This window comes from Apteryx mantelli, chromosome 26 (genome assembly GCF_036417845.1).
Source record: "Apteryx mantelli isolate bAptMan1 chromosome 26, bAptMan1.hap1, whole genome shotgun sequence".
NCBI classification, from domain to species: domain Eukaryota; kingdom Metazoa; phylum Chordata; class Aves; order Apterygiformes; family Apterygidae; genus Apteryx; species Apteryx mantelli.
The window spans coordinates 3,619,297-3,638,251 of NC_090003.1; the positions used below are offsets into that span (position 1 = coordinate 3,619,297).

Consider the following 18,955-nt stretch of genomic DNA (forward strand, 5'->3'; position numbering starts at 1 on the left):
CATATTTGGCAGGCAGGGGAATGATAGCAAGTGAGAGTACACAGCTTGCAGTGATCAGTGGCACACAGCACAGACAAACGTCCCCTAGTCCAGTGACTGAACAACACAGACACCCCCAGTTATTTGAGATAAGAGAACTATGCACCAAGCTGACATGCTTTTCCCTACCTGCCATGCTCACACTCTCATATGCACTCTGCATTTCACTCAGTTGCACTGCATTTCACTCAGTTGCACTGAGCAACTTACTGCATGTCATATGGCAGAGGATCTGTGGTCTTATTTTGAAGGAGAGAGATCCAGTTGACTTAGCCAAGCATCAGCCCCCTGATGGGGTTTCTGCAGAATCAGAGGAGAGGAGGCAGACTGGATCCCCCTGCTCAGCAGGTTTCAGATTTACAGCCACTCTTTAGGGAGCGTGCCACAGTTACCTCACACATCATCTTGGGTGTTGCAGACCAGGTATTCAGCACAGCAGGCTCCCCAGACACTGCCTTGCTGACATACCTGCATTTCATGCATTTCCATGAGGGGCAGTCAGTCTCTGTGGTCCATTCAGTCCCTGTTTCACAGAGAATACAGCACACACTGCCAGTGCCAAAATGGCTCCTGGGTTGACCAGATATCCAGCCTTACCAGAGCACTGAAAGAATCACAGCATTCAGCACCCAGTTTGACCCTTTCCAGTCTTCCTCTCCCAAAACCCAACACTACATCTAGGTAACTGTGACCCTCAGAGAACCAGACACTGTCCCTCACAGGCACAAACTCTTAGCCCACCTCTGGAGGACTTGTCATATCCAGCAGTCACTCTAGGTCTTCAGCTCTTCCTGCCAGGGTTCTAAAAGGGTTCTAAAACTGACTTGATACCTCAGCCAGATTTACCCACAGGCAAAACACCATGATCACAACAGAACTGACAGTGAGCTCCTTGCTGATTAACAACCATCAGCCATTACCAGACAAGCACATTTCAGATCAGTAGATGGAGGGGAAGGGACACAGAGTTCAGTTTTCATATATGCAGCCGGCCCAGCAGCCAGGCTCAGGAACAGCTAAGGGAGTATACGCACCACTATAGACCAAGGGAAAGTGGGATTGCTAAATGTGGGAAGAATATGTGAAGTAGGAAGGCAGTGGTTCCCAGACGTCACAGAGTCAGTGACCTAAAGAACCTTTGCAAGAGGTTAGAAACACAGGCAGCCCAACAGTGGGGAAAACCACAGTTGCTTCCTCCTGGCTGGATGCTTCACCAAAGACTGCTGTTCTCAAGAAGACCTCACTGAGACAGTCAGCAGCTGCTTCCACCACTGCTTAGTCCTTATGCACGTGTACACTGTATCTTGTGTGAGGCAGAGCAGGTTGTCAAGACTGGAAACAATGCTGCTGAGTGCAATGGACTCTGGGAGGAGTCCCCATTTTTTTCCACCAGGACTGAACATTGTCTCTTCTGTACCATCAAGGACTTCGTGTGCTTTCTATCTTCACCTCTTTTCCATCTTTCCCTCACCATGGGCAGAGTCCTACCTACTTACACACAAAGTTGTGGCTCATGAACTCTCTTCCTTCCTCTCGTATCTAGGCTCTACACTGCCTACATCTGCAAGGACACAGGATGGTGATGCTGGGAGGTGATGGTGGAGAGGGATGGGGTGGGAGAATAAGGTGCTGGGTAGGACAGGGGCGCTGCAGACTCACACCCAAGCCTTGACTTGAGTGTTCCACTCCTTGGCACAGCCACACAGGCCTCCCTCCTCATACCAGTGCCACTTCACCCCCCTGTACACAGCCCTGCTGTACGGCTGGAAGCAAATGAAGAGGCGGAGGCGCCTTGTCAGGCTGCAGTAGATGGCCATGGCCACCACAATGAGAGGGGACATGATAATGAAGCCCAAAATGATGAGGGCAGAAGAGCTGTTGTCATCCAAGATGGTTTTGCAGTAGTGGGCAGCTGAGTGCAGCACCTGTGGGAAGAGAGAGACAGAGGGAGACAGAGTTTGTCACAGACGTTGTGGTGGAGAGGAGTGGTGACCAAAGTATCCTTGAGTTTCTAGTGTTTTCACAGCAAGCCAAACCTCCTCCCTCTCTCTGAGCTGAGCTCAGCAATCTTCAGGCTATAGTATGTGACTGACAACATATTTTAATCTGGGTTTTAATCTCTCAGGCATCATTGTCACAAGAGCACTGCGTACTGATCCTGGAGTAGGAGATGTTAATCTGTATTAAGTCATCTATAAATCTCTTCATTACAAGCCAGAATTTAGGATCGTTTTTCAGAGTTGTGCTTTGAGCAGACAGCAGCTCAATGTCATTTTGATTAAAATCTGACTCAGTTCGTAGCATCAACAGTGGAACTGTGCTGAAAAACCTGGAGTCCTCAGCCACTCCAGTGCTCACAGTCCTCTGGCACTTTGCCTCCTTGAAGAGCACAGAACAGTTGCAGTCATTAACCTATTAAAGCCAATGGCTTCTTTCCAGGTTGACATGTTTTTTAGCCCTCTTTCTCCTCAAAGAGATTTAGTGCTGAGGATGGGTTTCAGCTGAGAGTTCCAGACAGTGATTTCATCCACTTATTGCCAGAGCATGGGCAGCCACAATCATGCCAAATAACATGGCATGTTCACTGTTAAGGAGTTCAACTCTATGACCTAGACTATGATTTGATGTTACACACAGTGTGGGATATGTTTCTTACATGAGCTGGCTTCACCCCACAAACATGCACACACGCGCACACACTCCTTTCGCAGGGATCATGCCAAACCACACAAGCTGTCAGATGTCCAAAAAAAAAAGTTCTGTTTGTTTAAGCTGTAGTGAGGCTAGAAGAATTGTGATCAAGGACTTGCACATAATGGTCTAATTAAACCTTTAATTTGGCAAGTGTTATAGCCTTTGAGCAATAAATCAGGCTCAGCTGGCAGTTTGCAGATTAAATATATGCTGAGACAGGCCATCTCCTATCAAGCAGAAGAGAGCTGATAGCTTTACTTTAGCAGTTCTTTTTCTGCATGTGACCTGAGCATTCCCTATCCAGCCACCAGCTTTGTTTCTCTGCACCTTTATCACCATTGTTTTAGGCTACTTCCAGGCTTAGGTAGCTGAGCTCTCAAACATCTCATGTGACATAGTGGAACATAATGAAATATAGAGTCCTGGTCATCATGGTCTTGGTCTCCATATGGAGGGTAGGATTAGGTGAGATGGTTTCCTTTGCTTGGTTTCCAACAATAGCATAACAAACAGTAAGTGAATACTGGAAGTGCTGGTGACTTCGATTGATTGATTTGCATCGTACACCTCCTCCACAAGGTTCAAAACACTTTGCAATTGCAAGCCAAGTTAGGTGTTACTGGGGGACTGCAGTTAGGTGTTCAGGGACTGCAGGAGACAGTATTCTATGGGTCAGAAGTGCAGCTGTTTGTTTGTGCTTCTCTTTGTAAGAAAGAAAAAAAGAGAAAAAAGGAGAGAAAGAGAGACAGAGAGGCGGAAAGAAAAAGGGAAGGAAAGAGGAAGAGAGGAGGAAGAGATTTTATGGTCTCTTTTCTGTCATGACAAGCGTGGAAAAACACTACCTACTAAATCATCAGTTTTACCTCTCCTTGAGCAACCTTGAAGGTCACTGGCAAGTGACAGACCTAGTGACCATGTCCACTTAGTGCTGTGACATGACAGTCACAGCATGAGAGACAATCAGAGAAGCCAAAGTGTTGTGAGTACTCTATTTGCTTGTGCAGTCCCCAACAGGAACAGAGGGATCATTGCCTGAGCCAGACCCACAAAAAGACATCAGTGCAACCACTCCCAACATTGTAGCAAAGAGCAGGGGAATTCCTGTGATTCAAGGTATTCCATGAAAGTTCAGTACCGTCACTGACATGGATAGGAAGCAATTCACTGGTTCCGTCAGCCTCGCTTTCCCAACTACAGAACAGAGTAATATGCCTATCACACAATCCTTCTCCATTATTTTTTCCTCTCCATCTTTTCACCTTTTCAGTCTTGTCCTGAAGAAACCACCCTCACTAGCTGATGTAATTTGTTTCCTTCAGCTCATCTTTAATGGGCTAAACAGTCTGTTTATTTCATTTGAATGTAAGTGAAGAAAACATAAATGATCATTTACCCATTCTTGACAGAGAATAGTTTCAGTTGATTCTGAACAGGGGACAGCAACCCACATTCATTCCAAATGCCCCTAACCCCTTTGCATTTAAGTTGTGGGCAATGCTTTGTAGGCACTTTGTGTTGCACAGGAAATACTCTTTGTGGCACCTCTGCAACAGCAATAGCAAAGTAGGTTAATGCCATATTCCCTTACTGCTAGTGACTTGCTTTCAAACACTTCATTACAGGTCACAGCATGAATAATGAACCTGATACCATCAGCATCTGTTCCTGAGAGCATTGCTCTGAGAGTCACAGCAATCAACAGTCTGGGCAATGATCACTGCAAGCTGCCAGATGTCCTGCATTCTTGGGGAGCAAGGAGGTGCAAGGAGCCAGTAACAACTTTTGACAGCTAGCTTCTGCTCTGCTCCTGGGGATGAACTGCTAACGTACAACCCCCTCATCCAGGTCTGAGTGTAAGGCTGCTGTCCAGCCCTGTCAGAAGTTGCTTAGAAAGAGCAGGAAATCCAAGAGGCTCCCATTCTTTCAGGCCTGTGACACCCACTGTACAAAGCCTGAGAGAAGCTGAGTGAGGCCAAGGTGGTGTGGAAGTGGAGTACGGTCTAATCATCCTATGGCTGGAGAGGAGCAATCTCTGGAGGTTGTGGGGCTGATAGGTGCTCTGGTAGCAATGTCAGCTTAATTTGAAATGTCACTTCCCCTCTGCCTATCCCTGCTCTGTGAAGGCAGAGGCTTCCTTGCTGTTGCTAAGACAATTCACTCACCCACCCAGCTTTTCTCTAATTGCAGGTGGTAGCAACACCACCAAGCCTAACCTATTTAGGAGCCATGAAGAGCAGCATTCAGCAGGACTGCTGGGATAGTCAGTCAGCTGTATGGGATAGAGCATGCATCCAGCACCATCTCACCAGTGACAGACTAGCTCAGTGAGTCCAGAAGATTTCCCATGCATGCTAATGGATGGATGTCTCCAAGTCTTACATTCTGGAATCCAATTGACAACTTCTTTGTCATTGCCAGACACGTGTTCCTCCTGTACATATCACTGGCAGCCCTCTTTAAGATGCACTCTCCCGCCTTTCACCTCCTCATCAGGCTATTATAAAATGTCTCTAGGACTCATTTCAACTCATAACACCCCTTATTGTAGGGACCTTACAGTTAAGTTTTCCTCAAAGAGGCTCCAGCACCCTTTTCTCAGCAAGCCTAGGGTCCTCAGGCCTTCAGGGGCATCTATGTCAGATCTCAACGTGAAGTGGTATGAGATTCTGCCTGGCCCCTTCTCTAATCCAGATCTAGCAGCCACTGTCACTAAGATCTTGTTTTTGGACACTCCTGGTCTCTTCAGATGTTTAGATCTGTCATTCTGCTTTTCTGTCATCCCTCCTAGAGATGTCTAACCACTTACTTCTACTCACACTCCTCCAGCTGCACATACATGTTGTAAGCAGTGCAAAGACTGACACAGCAGTGCTGACAAGGATGTTGCTACTAAGTATTGTTAGAAACAGAGCTTGGTGTTTCTCTTCAAACAATGCTGGAGAAACAGATGTTGACTTTTATTGCTTCAGCAAGATGTTAGCTCATGAGTCAGCCTGGCATTAACAACAGAAAACTCTCATGTTGTTTTGGTGGAGAGAGCTGAGACATACACACACACACACACACACACACACGCACACACACACACACACACACACACATGCCCACATCTTTATTTGCTGCTCACATAGATGGAAATGCTATTCATCCTGTTTACTTTTCAGAGAGAAGCAACAGAGGAAGAGCTATGTCCAAGCACTGATTACATAAACATACAATTTGTCTCCCCTTGCTTCTATTTTGCACATGTAAAATGTGTCTTTTCCTAGAGATATAAATGTAAATGCAATAGAAGTCAAAAGGTGTTAAGCAATTAGAACCATGAGTAGTCAGGGTGATGTGTAGATGCTGTGAATTGTCCTTGAAAGGGACACACTCATGGATTGCAGTGCAGCATTACCAAATGCACCTGAACTCTCTGGGGAAATCCTAGCTCAGGTCTGAAAGAGCAAACATGTTTGCTCTCTGCACAGGAGGGAGAAGAGGCTGGGACAATGCCATGCGGCAACCACAGCCTGCACTCTCAGGTTACCCAGCATGTCCATTCATTTTTCCTTTCTCCTTGTCTGCATATTGACCCTCTGCCTTTGGCAAACATATCCATAAGAGAACTTGGTTCCTGGCAGCTGAAATTCCTTCCCCGAACAGTGCCCTCAGAGGGCTGTGCTGGCTGTGAAACTCTCCAGACTGAATGGCAGGACAAACTGCCCCTGAGATTTCAAGTTTTATTTTAACCACTTCCTGTTGAATGGAGGCTTCCCAGGCAGCTGTGATCAGGAGTGTGGTCCACAGTGTGACTGACTGGGATCTTGGTCAGGATTTGGTTCAGACAATTGTGTTCTTCCAGGGTGCTAGCTGTGTAGGCATGGTTAGGACTGCTAGTCAAAGAAATCAAGACTTCCAGTAGGCAGGTACATATTTTACTGTCCTCTCTGAGCTCTCAGAGTCTATTTTACTTGTGTATAACTAGCAACCATATATTCATCACCTTCTAAGCACCTTTTGATCAATCTGATCTTGGTATAAAGCCACATGTAAATCATTCTACGAAGTAGCTATCAAACAAGGCTTTAGTTAATGTTTTTTGCTCTTAGTTGCCAGGCAGCTATTTATAGTGAGTGAGTGACATTTCATTACAGCTTGCTTCTTGCCTGCATCCTTAGGTTATCACTCATGTGATAAATAAATGCTCTGTATTTACACTACTGTGGGCAGAAGTAAGGATCCTAGCAGACTCCTTGTGGCTATGCATTATGTGCTTATTTTTCCCTCATGGTCCTCCCACAGGCTTGTAAGGAAATAGATGTGAGCATATACATTAATTCTGAATAAAGGTATCAGACTTCAAAGACTTCATGCTTCCCTTTTGTAGCCCTAGGTAATGTTTGAATACGAACATAAGATAGGCCATTAAAATCATGCTTTGGCTTATCAGCCTTTGAAATTTATACATCTTTCTACTTCTAAACATTCAATAAGAACACATGTGCAAAAGAAACCCCAACAAAGAGATCACTGTATGTGCAGTATTTGAAAAGTATAAAAGCAGAAGTATTTGTGATCAGTTCCACATGTCACACATCCATTATATCCAGCTGAGACAGAAATAGAGGGAAGTGAACCTATCTCACCATTTTAAGTCCTGGTGACTTTGCTTGTGGAACAGGGTCTCTTAAAATAAAAATAACTGACAGTTATTACTACAACTCACAAAGCCTTCCATCCTCACCACACATCACATCCTTAATATTCTCTGCCAGAGTGCATTCAGGTAATCACATTGGACTGGCACATCAGGAGTCACAGGAAGCAGGGGTTGCATATACACAACTGGATAATCTCATATCAAAGTCCAAACCCTCAATCCAATTGATAAACCTCCTACCCCTGGCCTTTTCTGAGCAAATTCAGGATGTCTAAGGAGATCCTTGCCTCCAGGGAACCTGTCCCAATGTAACAAAGGCCTCACAAACAACCACCTTTTATCCATTCAGAAGTGAATTAATTCAACAGCTGTGGCACCCAGTAAATATCCTGATAAAGACGACAGCAGTGAAATGCTCTGTGGTTCACAGCAGGAGGCTGATTTCCTCTACCTCAGAGGGCTGCTAAGGAGATCTGCCTCATCCTAATGAGCACAGAAGAAATGCACGAAAAGGTCTTCAAATGGCCAGTGGGGATAGAAATAACATCTGAAAGTTGCTGGTGAGAGCTGCTGTCAAGGCACTGCCTTCAGTGCTGGCTCTCAAAGCACAATGCTATGGTTGGGATCAGACTGTTGAGATTGTGTGGGAGAGCAAATTGGTACTTGGAATGCACAACAGCTAATTAGGGCTCTCTACTGAGCTCATTTGTGTGTGACAAATTGCTTGCAGTAAATAGGAGTGGCAAAGCAGCCAGAGAAGAGTTGAGCTCACTCCACTGCAAGCATGTTAAACTAAAGGAACATTTAGAAATGAAATCTGTTCTTGGGGCAGAGACCAGTTCCCATCCTGTCAGCTTCCTGGAAATTATTACAGCAGCCAGAGGCTGTCATTTAGTGTTGGCTCTTCCACTGCTAAACCTATGCAGTTAGGATTGTCTGGCCTGCTTAGTGTGTCTTTTCTTTGAAGAAGCACTGCTTTCAACACTACCAAAGAGATTCTGCGGGTGGTAAGAGCTCTGAACAATCTCAAGCTAGAATAGGACCTCCAGTTTCAGGTCTGTAATTATGGAGGCTTCCCCACTAAATATGATACAGTGGGAAGAGTCAGGTACCTCCAGACAGCCATAAGAGCCAGGAAGCTTGTAGTGATACAGACTCTTACTGTAGGAGTGTGGAAGGGCCTTATGGAGGGGTGCAATGTATATAAAGTTCTGTCTTTTTGACAAGCATCTAAAAGAAATTCAGGAAAAAGATAAAGAATAACCTCATTGCCACAGGAAAACTGCTGTTTCAAGTGAGACTCCTCCATGTTTACAAGGCAAATAACTATTGGACTAAAGAAAATGTGCTGTGGCCAGTCCCAAGTGCTGTTCTGCAAGGACCAGGTCTGACAAAGCTGGTGTGATTTGCCTGGTTTTTAAGCTACTGATATCCTTGAATGCCCATTTTAGCAACTGAGCTCCTCTAAATGGCAGACAAAATAGCAACAGCCACAGTCTCAAGTGGAGAGCTGTAAGAAATGGGATCTTAAAGATCTCTGGCAACAGATGGATTACAGCCATCAGCAGGCCTGGGTGCAGCCATTTGGGCAGATCAGGACATGTCTACTGCCAATAGGTAGGGCCAAATTCCTCCCCATCTTCCCACTAGGCTCCGGGGGAGAGTTCCTATGACAGACTAAAGAGCAAAATTAACAGAACTTGAGAAGTTACCTTTTCACCTAGAAGATGAGAGAACAGTAGTGAAACTGAGATTGGCTGCTGCAAACAGCAATAGACCAGGGCTGGCTTGTGAACTTTCAGTATGCCCATACAGACCCTCCAGACCCTCCCACATTACTCTGTTGGAGTTCACACACATTTGCATCCCAAAGAGGAAAAAAACCAACAAACAAGAAACCCCACACTTTCAGGAGGTGTAAGAGCCACTGTGGGAACTGGCTGGCCCAGAGGTATCTTATTCCCATAAGAAATTCTGTTTCATGCCAGCTAGCAGCAGTACTTGTGCTCTAGACAGACATTACCATGTTAGAGATCTCCCTGTTCATTAGTCTGCAGCATCAGGAAAAGCTTTTCACTAACAGCAGCATAATTTCAGGGCTATAAAAATCAAAGCTAGACCTTTCAGAGCAGCACATATATCAGGTACATAGAAAGGAATAATAGCACATTCCCTTTGTCAGGAAACTTTCAAGCAGGGGGAGCTGGCTGCTGACAATTCATATTGCTGGAATATTAGCCAAATAATACAACACAGTGGCTTTATTGGAACATTACAGCGCATCCCTCAGCCAAAGCTTTAAGTGCCTGCAGTCAACAAGTCAACCTTAGCACGTTGAGGTATCCCAGGGATTGGAGGCCTCAAGTGAACATACTAAGATTCAGTCTGCAGAACTAGTAGCTTTACCAGGCACACAGCTCACAGTAAATATCACTGGCCCTCAAAGAGTACTGCTAAAGAAGCAGTTCTCCCAAAGCTGAGTGACAGTTTCCATATCTGAGAAATGTGTGATTTGGCACTGCAATTAGGCAGAGAGGATTGCTCCATGTTTACCTGTCTCTCCTTCACTGTATGTGAATGAGTCAGATCTCCATAATTACGTATGTGCACAGCCCAATAGAAGTCAACATAACTTCACTCAGTTACACCAAGCGAAGGGCTGGTCCCTGTTGCATGGCTGGATCTTTTCCTCATGCCATTTACTGATGCCAAGATCTGCTCATTCAGTCAATGCCCCAAAGACTTGGCTGATCAACAGTTAACAAGCTGCTTGTTAATTTAATGGGAATACAACTTTTTTTTTTTTTTTTGCCAGACCAAGCTTTCATTTCCCACTATGCTGGAAGAAGGATGGGTAAAATGAATCCAGCTTATTCCTGCCAGCATTCAGATGGGTCGAATGTTTTCACTGCAAGATGTGCCCCACAAGACTGGCATCTAATTCAACCTGGATGTGAAATACTGTAATTCTGATGTGGGATCACTTTACATTTAAATTGAGCAAAGTACAGTGCACAGGGGATCAGGATCCAGAGTACCCATCCTAGTTCAATCCCTGAGGAGCTGGGCAGTCACAGGTAACTCATGTCAGCATCCTCCCTGCCTCTCGAATGAGGAGAGCCTTTCTGTGCTAACCTGCTGACACCGAATGTATGAGTGCCAACCAGCTACTTGAAGACCCTTAGCACAGAAAGTATAAAGCCTGTACTTCCCTAGCCAAATGTACATGCCAGTCCTACTGATAGCTATGTCACAGACACCAAGCAGGGGAGACAGCTCCCTTATACACTCAAGAGACTGCAGGTTAACATGAACCATGTTAACATCTCAAAAACCTGTCCTTGTCAGCCCAGTCTGTCTCTTGCACACACACCCCCAAACACACACCCCTTATGAAAATGAAGCCAAATCTGGGCAGGGGGGAATCAAGGCTTGTTTAAAGCCACTGTTCCCCATGGGCTAATATAAAAACCTTGTAGATGGCAATGGCCCTACCTTAGAGGTGGCAAATGGAGCAAGGCTTACTTACCCGGGAGTGGCATTGGAAGCCTAAGTAAACCACCACAATGGTGGGCAGCAGCACAACAGCAAAGATGGTAAACATCAGGAGCAAATTCATGAGAAAGACTACAGAATTAATGGCAACTACCATCAGGGTCCACGCCCAGCAGCACCAGGCACTTCGTGGCTCCATGGGAAGGAGTTGATCATCCATGTTATATGGTGGGAGGCTAGGAATCATGCAAAACTTGTCTGAGAGGTTGTCTGCCTCAAAGCCCTCAATTTCTTGGTCAGACATTCTTCAGAAAGGTTGCTTATCACTCCACAGTCTTCCAAAATGGTTTCTTTGCTTTTGGCCACAAACCTGTGATGTAATTTGCTGAGGTTGTTCCTGTTTCTTCAACACAGAGACAAGAACCATTAGCCAGAGAGCGTAATGAAGCAAGGAAGGAAAGACCTTGTTTGGCCACCTGCTTTCCCAGCACCTGGCAAACACAGAATGTTTCCTTGCAGAGTGTTTTCCAGCAGTGTCCTGATATTGATTTCTGAGTAAGTGTGGCTGCTCGAAGTTTGGCAACAGTTATTGTTTTGTCTTTGAATCCACAGTACTTTCAAATTTATTTCTTCCTAGCAAGATGATCCCAAAAGGTTCCCAGTAGTCGCTGTCCTAGCCTTTATAGGCTGTGCAGATCCAGAGAGTGCCTAGCTTTAGCATCCTCTTCCCCCCTTTGAGTGCTGCTGTTTGCTAAGAATATCGGGCTCAGGCACTTTCACACAGTGGTTTGACTTTGCGTTATCTTTTCACGCTCCTCACCCTGTACCCAAGGAAATATTCCTATTCAACTTTCATCCAAGAGAAGTGGCTAGTGAAAATAATGAACAGGAGCTGCGTCTGCCCTCTCTGGAGTCTTTTCCCACATCTTGCAGAACTGAAAGCAAAGACACTGGAGCAGTGTGCAGCTTCAGTGCACTCAGCTGTCTGCAGTCACAGCCGCTTGGGTAGGAGCAGCATCTTCCTTTCTGAGCTGGCTCTCACAGCTTTGCAACACTGCTCTGTTTACAGTGTAGATTCTGAAGTCGCTTTCTCTGCTAGCCAATCCTTTACATCTGTCTATCACCCAATCCATTTAGCATGCAGCACCCAGGAGCCACACTCTAACCATACATTCCCAGGTCAGGATGGTCCCTTTTAAATTTTAAATTATTCTACCTGTGATTCATTTTCTACAATCTCTCTCCAGATTAAAAAGCTACCCTAGAATAATCGATAATAATCACTGTACCTTCAATTTAAGGATATCAATGTGCTCTGCAAACAATAACAGCAGTGACTGCAGAGAATAGAAAGTTTCTATCTGCCTCACTTGATCAATATCATGTAAGAAGCCTTGTGATATCTGCATATTTATATGTCCTTTTAGATAACATCCACTTATGCATGATGATAACACTTCAGGAGGGGAAAACTTTCTTGTTTAACTCCATGGGAAACTGAGGTAATATAGGTCTCACCAAGATGCACAGCTCATCTGTGGCACAAGTCAGGAAAGAATCCAGGAGTCCTGTGTTCCACTTGATGCTAATTCTTTCAGAAAATTCTGCCCTGGAAAAAGCATTTGGAAAAAAGTTATGAGAAAGAAATAAAGTTCACAGAAGGATAAACACAAAGTCATTTTGATAATACAGACGAGTGCTAGATCTCCCCCATGAAATGCTTTTGTTAAAAATTGTACATTTTGGGGAGCCCTCCCCCCCATCAGCATTTTTGGCTTATTTATCTGCCTTGTCCTGTTCAGTGTCTGGCTGTGGTGATATGCACAGTAGAATTAAAGCTAAAATAGTTTTCTGCAAGGACCTAGACAGGCCTGCTAATGGAGCTTTTTACTGGTAGCCAATTAGAAGAGCTCTACCAGACAATGGAAAGTCAGGGCTGGTGAGCCTCTGTGTTGAAATTTCAGCCAGCTGCATCTCTGATACAGACTGCGGCTCAGCAACAGCAGCTGTGCCCCTGATGAAACCATGCCACCAGGAGGAGGTGATGAGAGCAACACAAATGCAATACCTGGACAATATACTTAACTTGTGGGTGCTACAGACTGTTACTGACTTCTTGTATTGCTCTTAAAGTTAGGTTCTATTGTGCCAGGCACTACATAAACTCATAGTAGCAGTCTCTTCCACCTCAGTGAGTTTCCAGTATAAGGAGACACAGTAACAAAGTTCACAGGGTATTATCCAAATATTATCCAAGTTTTGGAAATGGAGAACAGCAGTGTACAAAGGGTGAAGAGCTCCCCCAAGCTTTTTCCAAAACTAAAATTTGGTTGTAGATTTCCAAGTTGCAGGACACTATTTCAATCAGAAGTCAAACCTTCTGGCTACAAGGACTTGTATTTTAAAGTCTTTTTAGGATGATCTTCCACTTTCTGCAGTCAGGAGAATGACTCATTTCTGTAGTTGAAACCCCTTCTGTGTTCTGTAACATCAAACTCTGTCTGAGTGCAGATAGGAGCCCTGATCTGGGTGTTACCATAATAGAGCTAATATGACTTTCATTTTGTGTGTCCTAAATTTGGCAAGATGATTATTTTTGATCACTGTTTCTCTTGCTGATGCTACTGACAGTGAGTGATTCAGGGGCTTGTGTTCTGCATCTCAGGCACAACAGCTAACTCCTGATTAGTCCCTGCAATGCACGCAGGGACGCTTCTGTGTCAACTGCATGCAGCAGTTTTTGCCCAAATGACTCTGCAATTATTCTGCTGTTGTAACACTTCCTTTCTTTGAGGACTTGAGACCTCGCAGTCTTTTTCTGCTAGATAAGTTGTGGGGGAAGATACCCTGGGCCTGATGGTTATTCTGATATTACAGTCCATCTGGGGAACAGAATCAACTAGTGCATCTCTACTATTTCCACATCAAGCAGCCCTGCAGTTAAGCTGTTGTGAGCAATTCTCTTCACTATGTAAGGGGAGTAGTAGACGGGCTGGAGCTAGATTCTGACAAAGGGGAAGATTTCTTCTCCACAGCAGAGGAGAGATTATGATCTGCCTTCCAGGGACTGGAATAAAAAGGCAGAAGAGATTAAGGACTCAAATTCCTTAATAGTCTGAAAGCACAGCAGGTAAGAGGTGTAGGCAACTGCATTTGCTCTATCTGAACTCAGAGAGAGCATATTCAGGAAGTCTTCCATACTCTGTTCTCTTGCTGCTGAGCACCTTCTCTCCCTGGCCTGGGGGGCAGGGGGAGAGTATGCAGAGAAAGAGGGAAAGTGCTACAGTCTACTTGTGTAAAGCAAGCACTGAAATACACCAAAATCATTTATAGCCTGCCACATGTAATCAGTATTGAAACAGAGGCTTTAAAATTGAAGTGATCTGAAGATGCATATGAGAAAATTGATACAGATTTCAAAGGTCTAAGTGAGGAATAACAGTGAGAAAGAAGCCTTTTGAGACTAGCTTTTAAAGACAGCCCAGTGTTCATATTGCAATATTCAAGGGTCTCCTGCAATTCCTCTGGCTATGTAACTCATTAGCTGATCCACACTTACCATTTTATTCTCTTTAAATGGCTCTTCCTGTAGAACACTCTCTTTAGAAATCAAGAAGTATCTCACAAGCTTTGGCTCTATCAGTATCCAGTGACAGAGATTCTTCTAGCTAATTTGTACCAGAGAGCAGATAACAAATAGGGTATAGCATTCTTATCTAACAGCACTGATCACTCATAAATGTACATGGCACTTTGTTCTGTGCTTATCACTGGAAGATCTCCAAGCCCATCAGAAACATGTGAAGCTTTAGCCACAGGAGGCTCATTGAAGTTTGATATTAATTGTACCCTTGCCAGGGGGGCAGCAAGGGCTAGCTGCTCCCTGGGAAATGGAGAGACAAACACAATGACACAGCCAGAAGGGCAGGGGCCTCACCAGCCAGGACCCTATCCCACAGTACCCAAGCAAGGTGAGCAGCGCAGACTTGGAAACAGGAGCTAGGTTCATCCAAAAGTCCAGATCATCAGGCAAGCTCATGATAAAAAGGCAAGCCCAAGTCAAGCTGGGAACTCAGTCTACAGGTCAGGGTCCAGATCAACAGGGTCCATAGCCAGGCCTAGCTGCAACATAGTTCAGGCACAGACTGAGTACCCAAACCAGAGCTTAAATGGGTCTCCTGGGCCCCAAGAAAGAGGGTGTGGGTAGAGGCCCCACCTGAGGCTTGTCAGGGCCAATAAAGCCTATTGGTGCCCTCAGGGCCCTGGCACCCCAGATAAAGGATTATGCTGGAAAGGGAAGTATTGCTTGTGGCTATGAAGTGAATATAAATCTCCTCTTCTCTAACCCCTGGTCCATCAGAAGATCTCACCTCCTTTTAAGAACCCAACCACAAGAACTGATCAAAAGTTCTTTATTAATTTGCCGGAAACCCAGATGTTAATGCTACTGTCCATTCTAGAGAAAACATCTCTCCTTCACAGCTCAGTGTCAATTAGCTCCTTGGGAACCAGACCACAGACTTGTTTTTACTGCGCTGAAAGGCAAATGGAGATGTGGGAGGAGATATTTACATATATAATTACAGTATAGTGATCTGCATACATGTCTAGGACTAGTCTTCTGCAATTCTTAAAATTAATGGCTTTGCTGTGGAGATAATCATGCATATGAATCAAGGATGTTAACATCCAAGAGCACAAACTTGACTCCTCAGGGTGTTAGATAGTTGACTTACAATTCTGTCACCATCCCACTTTGAGTTGTGAAGGATCTTCTCAGGCCAGACTATGGAAAAGATGATAGAAGGTTTATTATCTTTTTTTCACCTGAATATTTATGCAAAATTCTAGATTCTTCATGATATTTCAAAAAGGAGAAAATGACAATGGGAGCAGATATGTCCAATATAATCCTGTTTATTTATAAAGCAGCACAAAAATCATTTTTTTCTCTAAATATGACAGGGAACAAACAACAGGAGCATTTTTGCTCCTGCTTGCAGGATCATTTTTGAATGTCAAACACTGAAATATTTTTGAAAGGAGAACTCTAATCCCAACATTTAAAATTGTTTTTAAAAGTACTTCGGTTGGCAGATCAATTTCTGTTTTTAAGAAGACTGCAAAACTGCAGGAGCAGCTCTGTTTGACTGGCCACTTTCCTGGGAGAAGGGGGGAGAACTGTGATGATCTAAATAACTGCTACACAGACTTCTAACTGAGTGGGAGATTCAAATTCCCAGCTGTGCTAGGAAAGCATTTTTAAATCAGGTTGGCAAAGCACAGGGGATACAAACCTGCTTAGCGCATATGCTGTAGGGCACAGCTAAGAGATTTTTTAAACAGAACATTCATCTTCACACTCTTCAAAAGGCTCACAGTAGCAATGAATAATTCAAGGTTTGGTGAGATAATGATATGAAACAATAGTACTATCGTGAACCTCATAATAATAACCAGCAGGCATATAGAATTTTTGTCCAGTGCATTTTCAACCACATTAGTCAAGGAGCAGCACTGTTACTTTTCCTTTTACAGATGTGGAAACTGAGGCATGGAGAAGGGAAGTTACTTGCTCAGTCACCTAGCAGGCCAGTTGCAAAGCTGGGAATAGATTTTGTGTCTGTACTGTTTGTTTCTTTTTGGACCCATGCATCAATATCAATCCTCAAAATTCCTACAAACCAGCCTCATCTCCTTTTCACTAATAAATGCATATGTGTGTGTGAGAGAGAGAGAGAAATACAGAGAGAAAGGATCTTTAAAAGTCTTCACGAAAAGTCCATTTCAATCTTGTCCCACCCAGTTTCTTCACTGCACTCTCAAGCCAAATAGTTCCTAGGGGAGAATGCAAGGTAGCAGCCTTCTATGGAGCTGAAAGACCTGAAATGTTTTCCCAGATCTATCCAGACATCCAGGGGGAAATAACTATTGAAGACATCCTGCTTTCAGTTATTGCACAGGCCAGTCACAGTGCTAATAAAGCCAAAAATCTGTGCAGGAAACAAGATGGCATCGTATGTAATAAACATGATAAATGGCATGGAGGCTTCCAAATGGTCTGAGCATTTACTGTGCCTGTCTAACAGCCCCTGATCAAAATATGTAATATTGTTCAAGCCTGAGTTATGCCCTCTAACTGGAAAAAGGACAAGACATACAGACAGAAAGCAAAAAAAAATTACAGAAAGTAGAATCAAGATCAGGCTAAAAACATATGCAGGAAACAGAAAGGTTCTCTTGGTGCACAGATCAATTCCCAAGATGGAGAAGCAAGACAAGAAAGAAGGTGTAAATCGGCACAGTTCTGGAGTTTCTGTCTTACCTGAGCTTGGCTATCCTTGAGGGAATAACACAGAAAGACTGATTGCTTGCACAGATTAAAAGCAGGAAAAAGAGAGAGAAGCAAAGATGCTGTAAATATGTTTTTAATTCCATAATAATTTAAGATTTTAATAAGACCTGGTTAAGCCCTCCATAAAATGTATATATTGTTATCCCAGCCCCCCTCTACAAGAAAAGAAATAAAAGAAACTCCCAGAAATTCATATTAATACCCAAAGTGTGGTCACTTCCAAAAAGCAACTGTTAGAAAACAATATTTTGTTTTGCCTTCAGAGAGAAAAAGCAAGTGGTTTAGAACAAACCAAGGGCTCACTCAATATTGATGGTGCCCGAGATATTACAGATAGACTGAAGTTAGATTTAGCACCCCAGTACAGGCTTGGACAATGTGGTGACACTGTAGATTGTAAACTGGTTTAAAAGTAATGCCTGTCAGTGGTAGGCTGAGCCTGGATTATACTTATGGTTTAAAGTGGGCAGAAAATAATAATGACTAGCTGGAGACCACAGGCTGTCAATGCCTTTCACTTACACAGTGCATTCTTCTGATGGATCTCTTATGGAACAAAAATAATCAATACAAGAAAAAGGGTTAACAGCCAGCTGCAGGCTTCCATGGATATAAAAACCATCTGAGGACCAAAAGTCATCTAATTCCTGTTCCTCCAGAAGAAAAACTTCATTTCAAGATCATTGTGCAGCCTGCTAAAGGGGGGTAGCTTCAGAACACAACACAAAAAGAAATGAAACTTATGCTATTACAGAGACATTGCTTATGAAACTTATGCTATTATAGAGACATTGCTTCCACATAACATTTAAAGAAGGCATAATGACAAGTAATCACATATCCCTTGATTATTGTTATGATTTTCAGTTTTACTGGCCTTTTTTTTCATTTGGCCAAAGGCAAAACTGACTTCACATGCTTCAGTATAAGTAAACTATATAAAAAGATGAAAACTTACAGGAAGCAAAAATAGTATGTAAATAGGAAGTAAAATGGTATTAGTTAGAGATCAATCATCCTCATTACTTTGCTTAATAAATTCTTACCAGAGAGTGGTGGTCTCCCTTCAATTGCCTTCTCAATATGGAGTGGAAAAAGTTAATCTACTACTGCTACTACTAAAAATGGCAGGTCTTTTAAATAGTTTTAATGTTCAAAGATTTTTTTTGCAATTACCATAATTTAATAAAAATAGTTGAAAGAATTGCTGAAGCTCTTGGAGGCTTCAGAGATGTCCGCCTCATTCCAGGTAAGCAGGACAGCAAGAGCAGAGAACAGAGCAAGCAGGTGTCATCCTGTGCGAGGTAACATTAAGACACCACTATTTTCAAAAATCCAGCCCAAAAAACTTTCACACCAGTCAAATTGCACACATGGCACCTTCAGATTTGCTGTCTAATAAGGCCTAAAATTTTCCACAGCTCACACTAAATCAATAATTTCACCCCATTTCCCCAAAATAATAATCAGTAAGTATGTCACTTCTGTACTAACCTCACACATTACCAGTCAAAACGAAAACCCTACCAGAGAAACACTATCCCATGTTATCCCTGAGTGTCCACTAAATCTCCTAAATCCACAGTCCTATGCAAATACTGCAAAACTGCTTAGTTTAATATCAACCAAAAAATGCTGACAGGATAGAGGCAAACTTAGACTGAACATATGGTGCAATTTTGCTGGCATGAGAATTAAAGACGTGGCTTGAAAGGTGTGAACTAAAG

The 18,955-nt window shown here is 43.6% G+C and overlaps 1 protein-coding gene across 1 annotated transcript; it reads right to left on the reverse strand.

Annotated features, from left to right (window-relative positions):
• Positions 1 to 1,694: 1,694 nt before the first annotated feature.
• TMEM88B (transmembrane protein 88B) lies at positions 1,695 to 11,177 on the reverse strand. Its single transcript, XM_013953041.1, has 2 exons — positions 10,908 to 11,177; positions 1,695 to 1,964 (listed from the first exon to the last, which is right to left on the reverse strand). Exons 1-2 carry the CDS (start codon positions 11,175 to 11,177, stop codon positions 1,695 to 1,697), a joined length of 540 nt encoding a protein of 179 aa, XP_013808495.1.
• Positions 11,178 to 18,955: the final 7,778 nt, after the last annotated feature.

Excerpts from the sequence above, each read along its gene's own strand:
- TMEM88B (XM_013953041.1), bottom strand. The coding sequence starts at position 11,177 with ATGTCTGACCAAGAAATTGAGGGCTTTGAGGCAGACAACCTCTCAGAC. Across the intron at positions 1,965-10,907 it reads GCTTCCAATGCCACTCCCGG|GTGCTGCACTCAGCTGCCCA; the intron begins GTAAGTAAGCCT and ends CTCTTCCCACAG.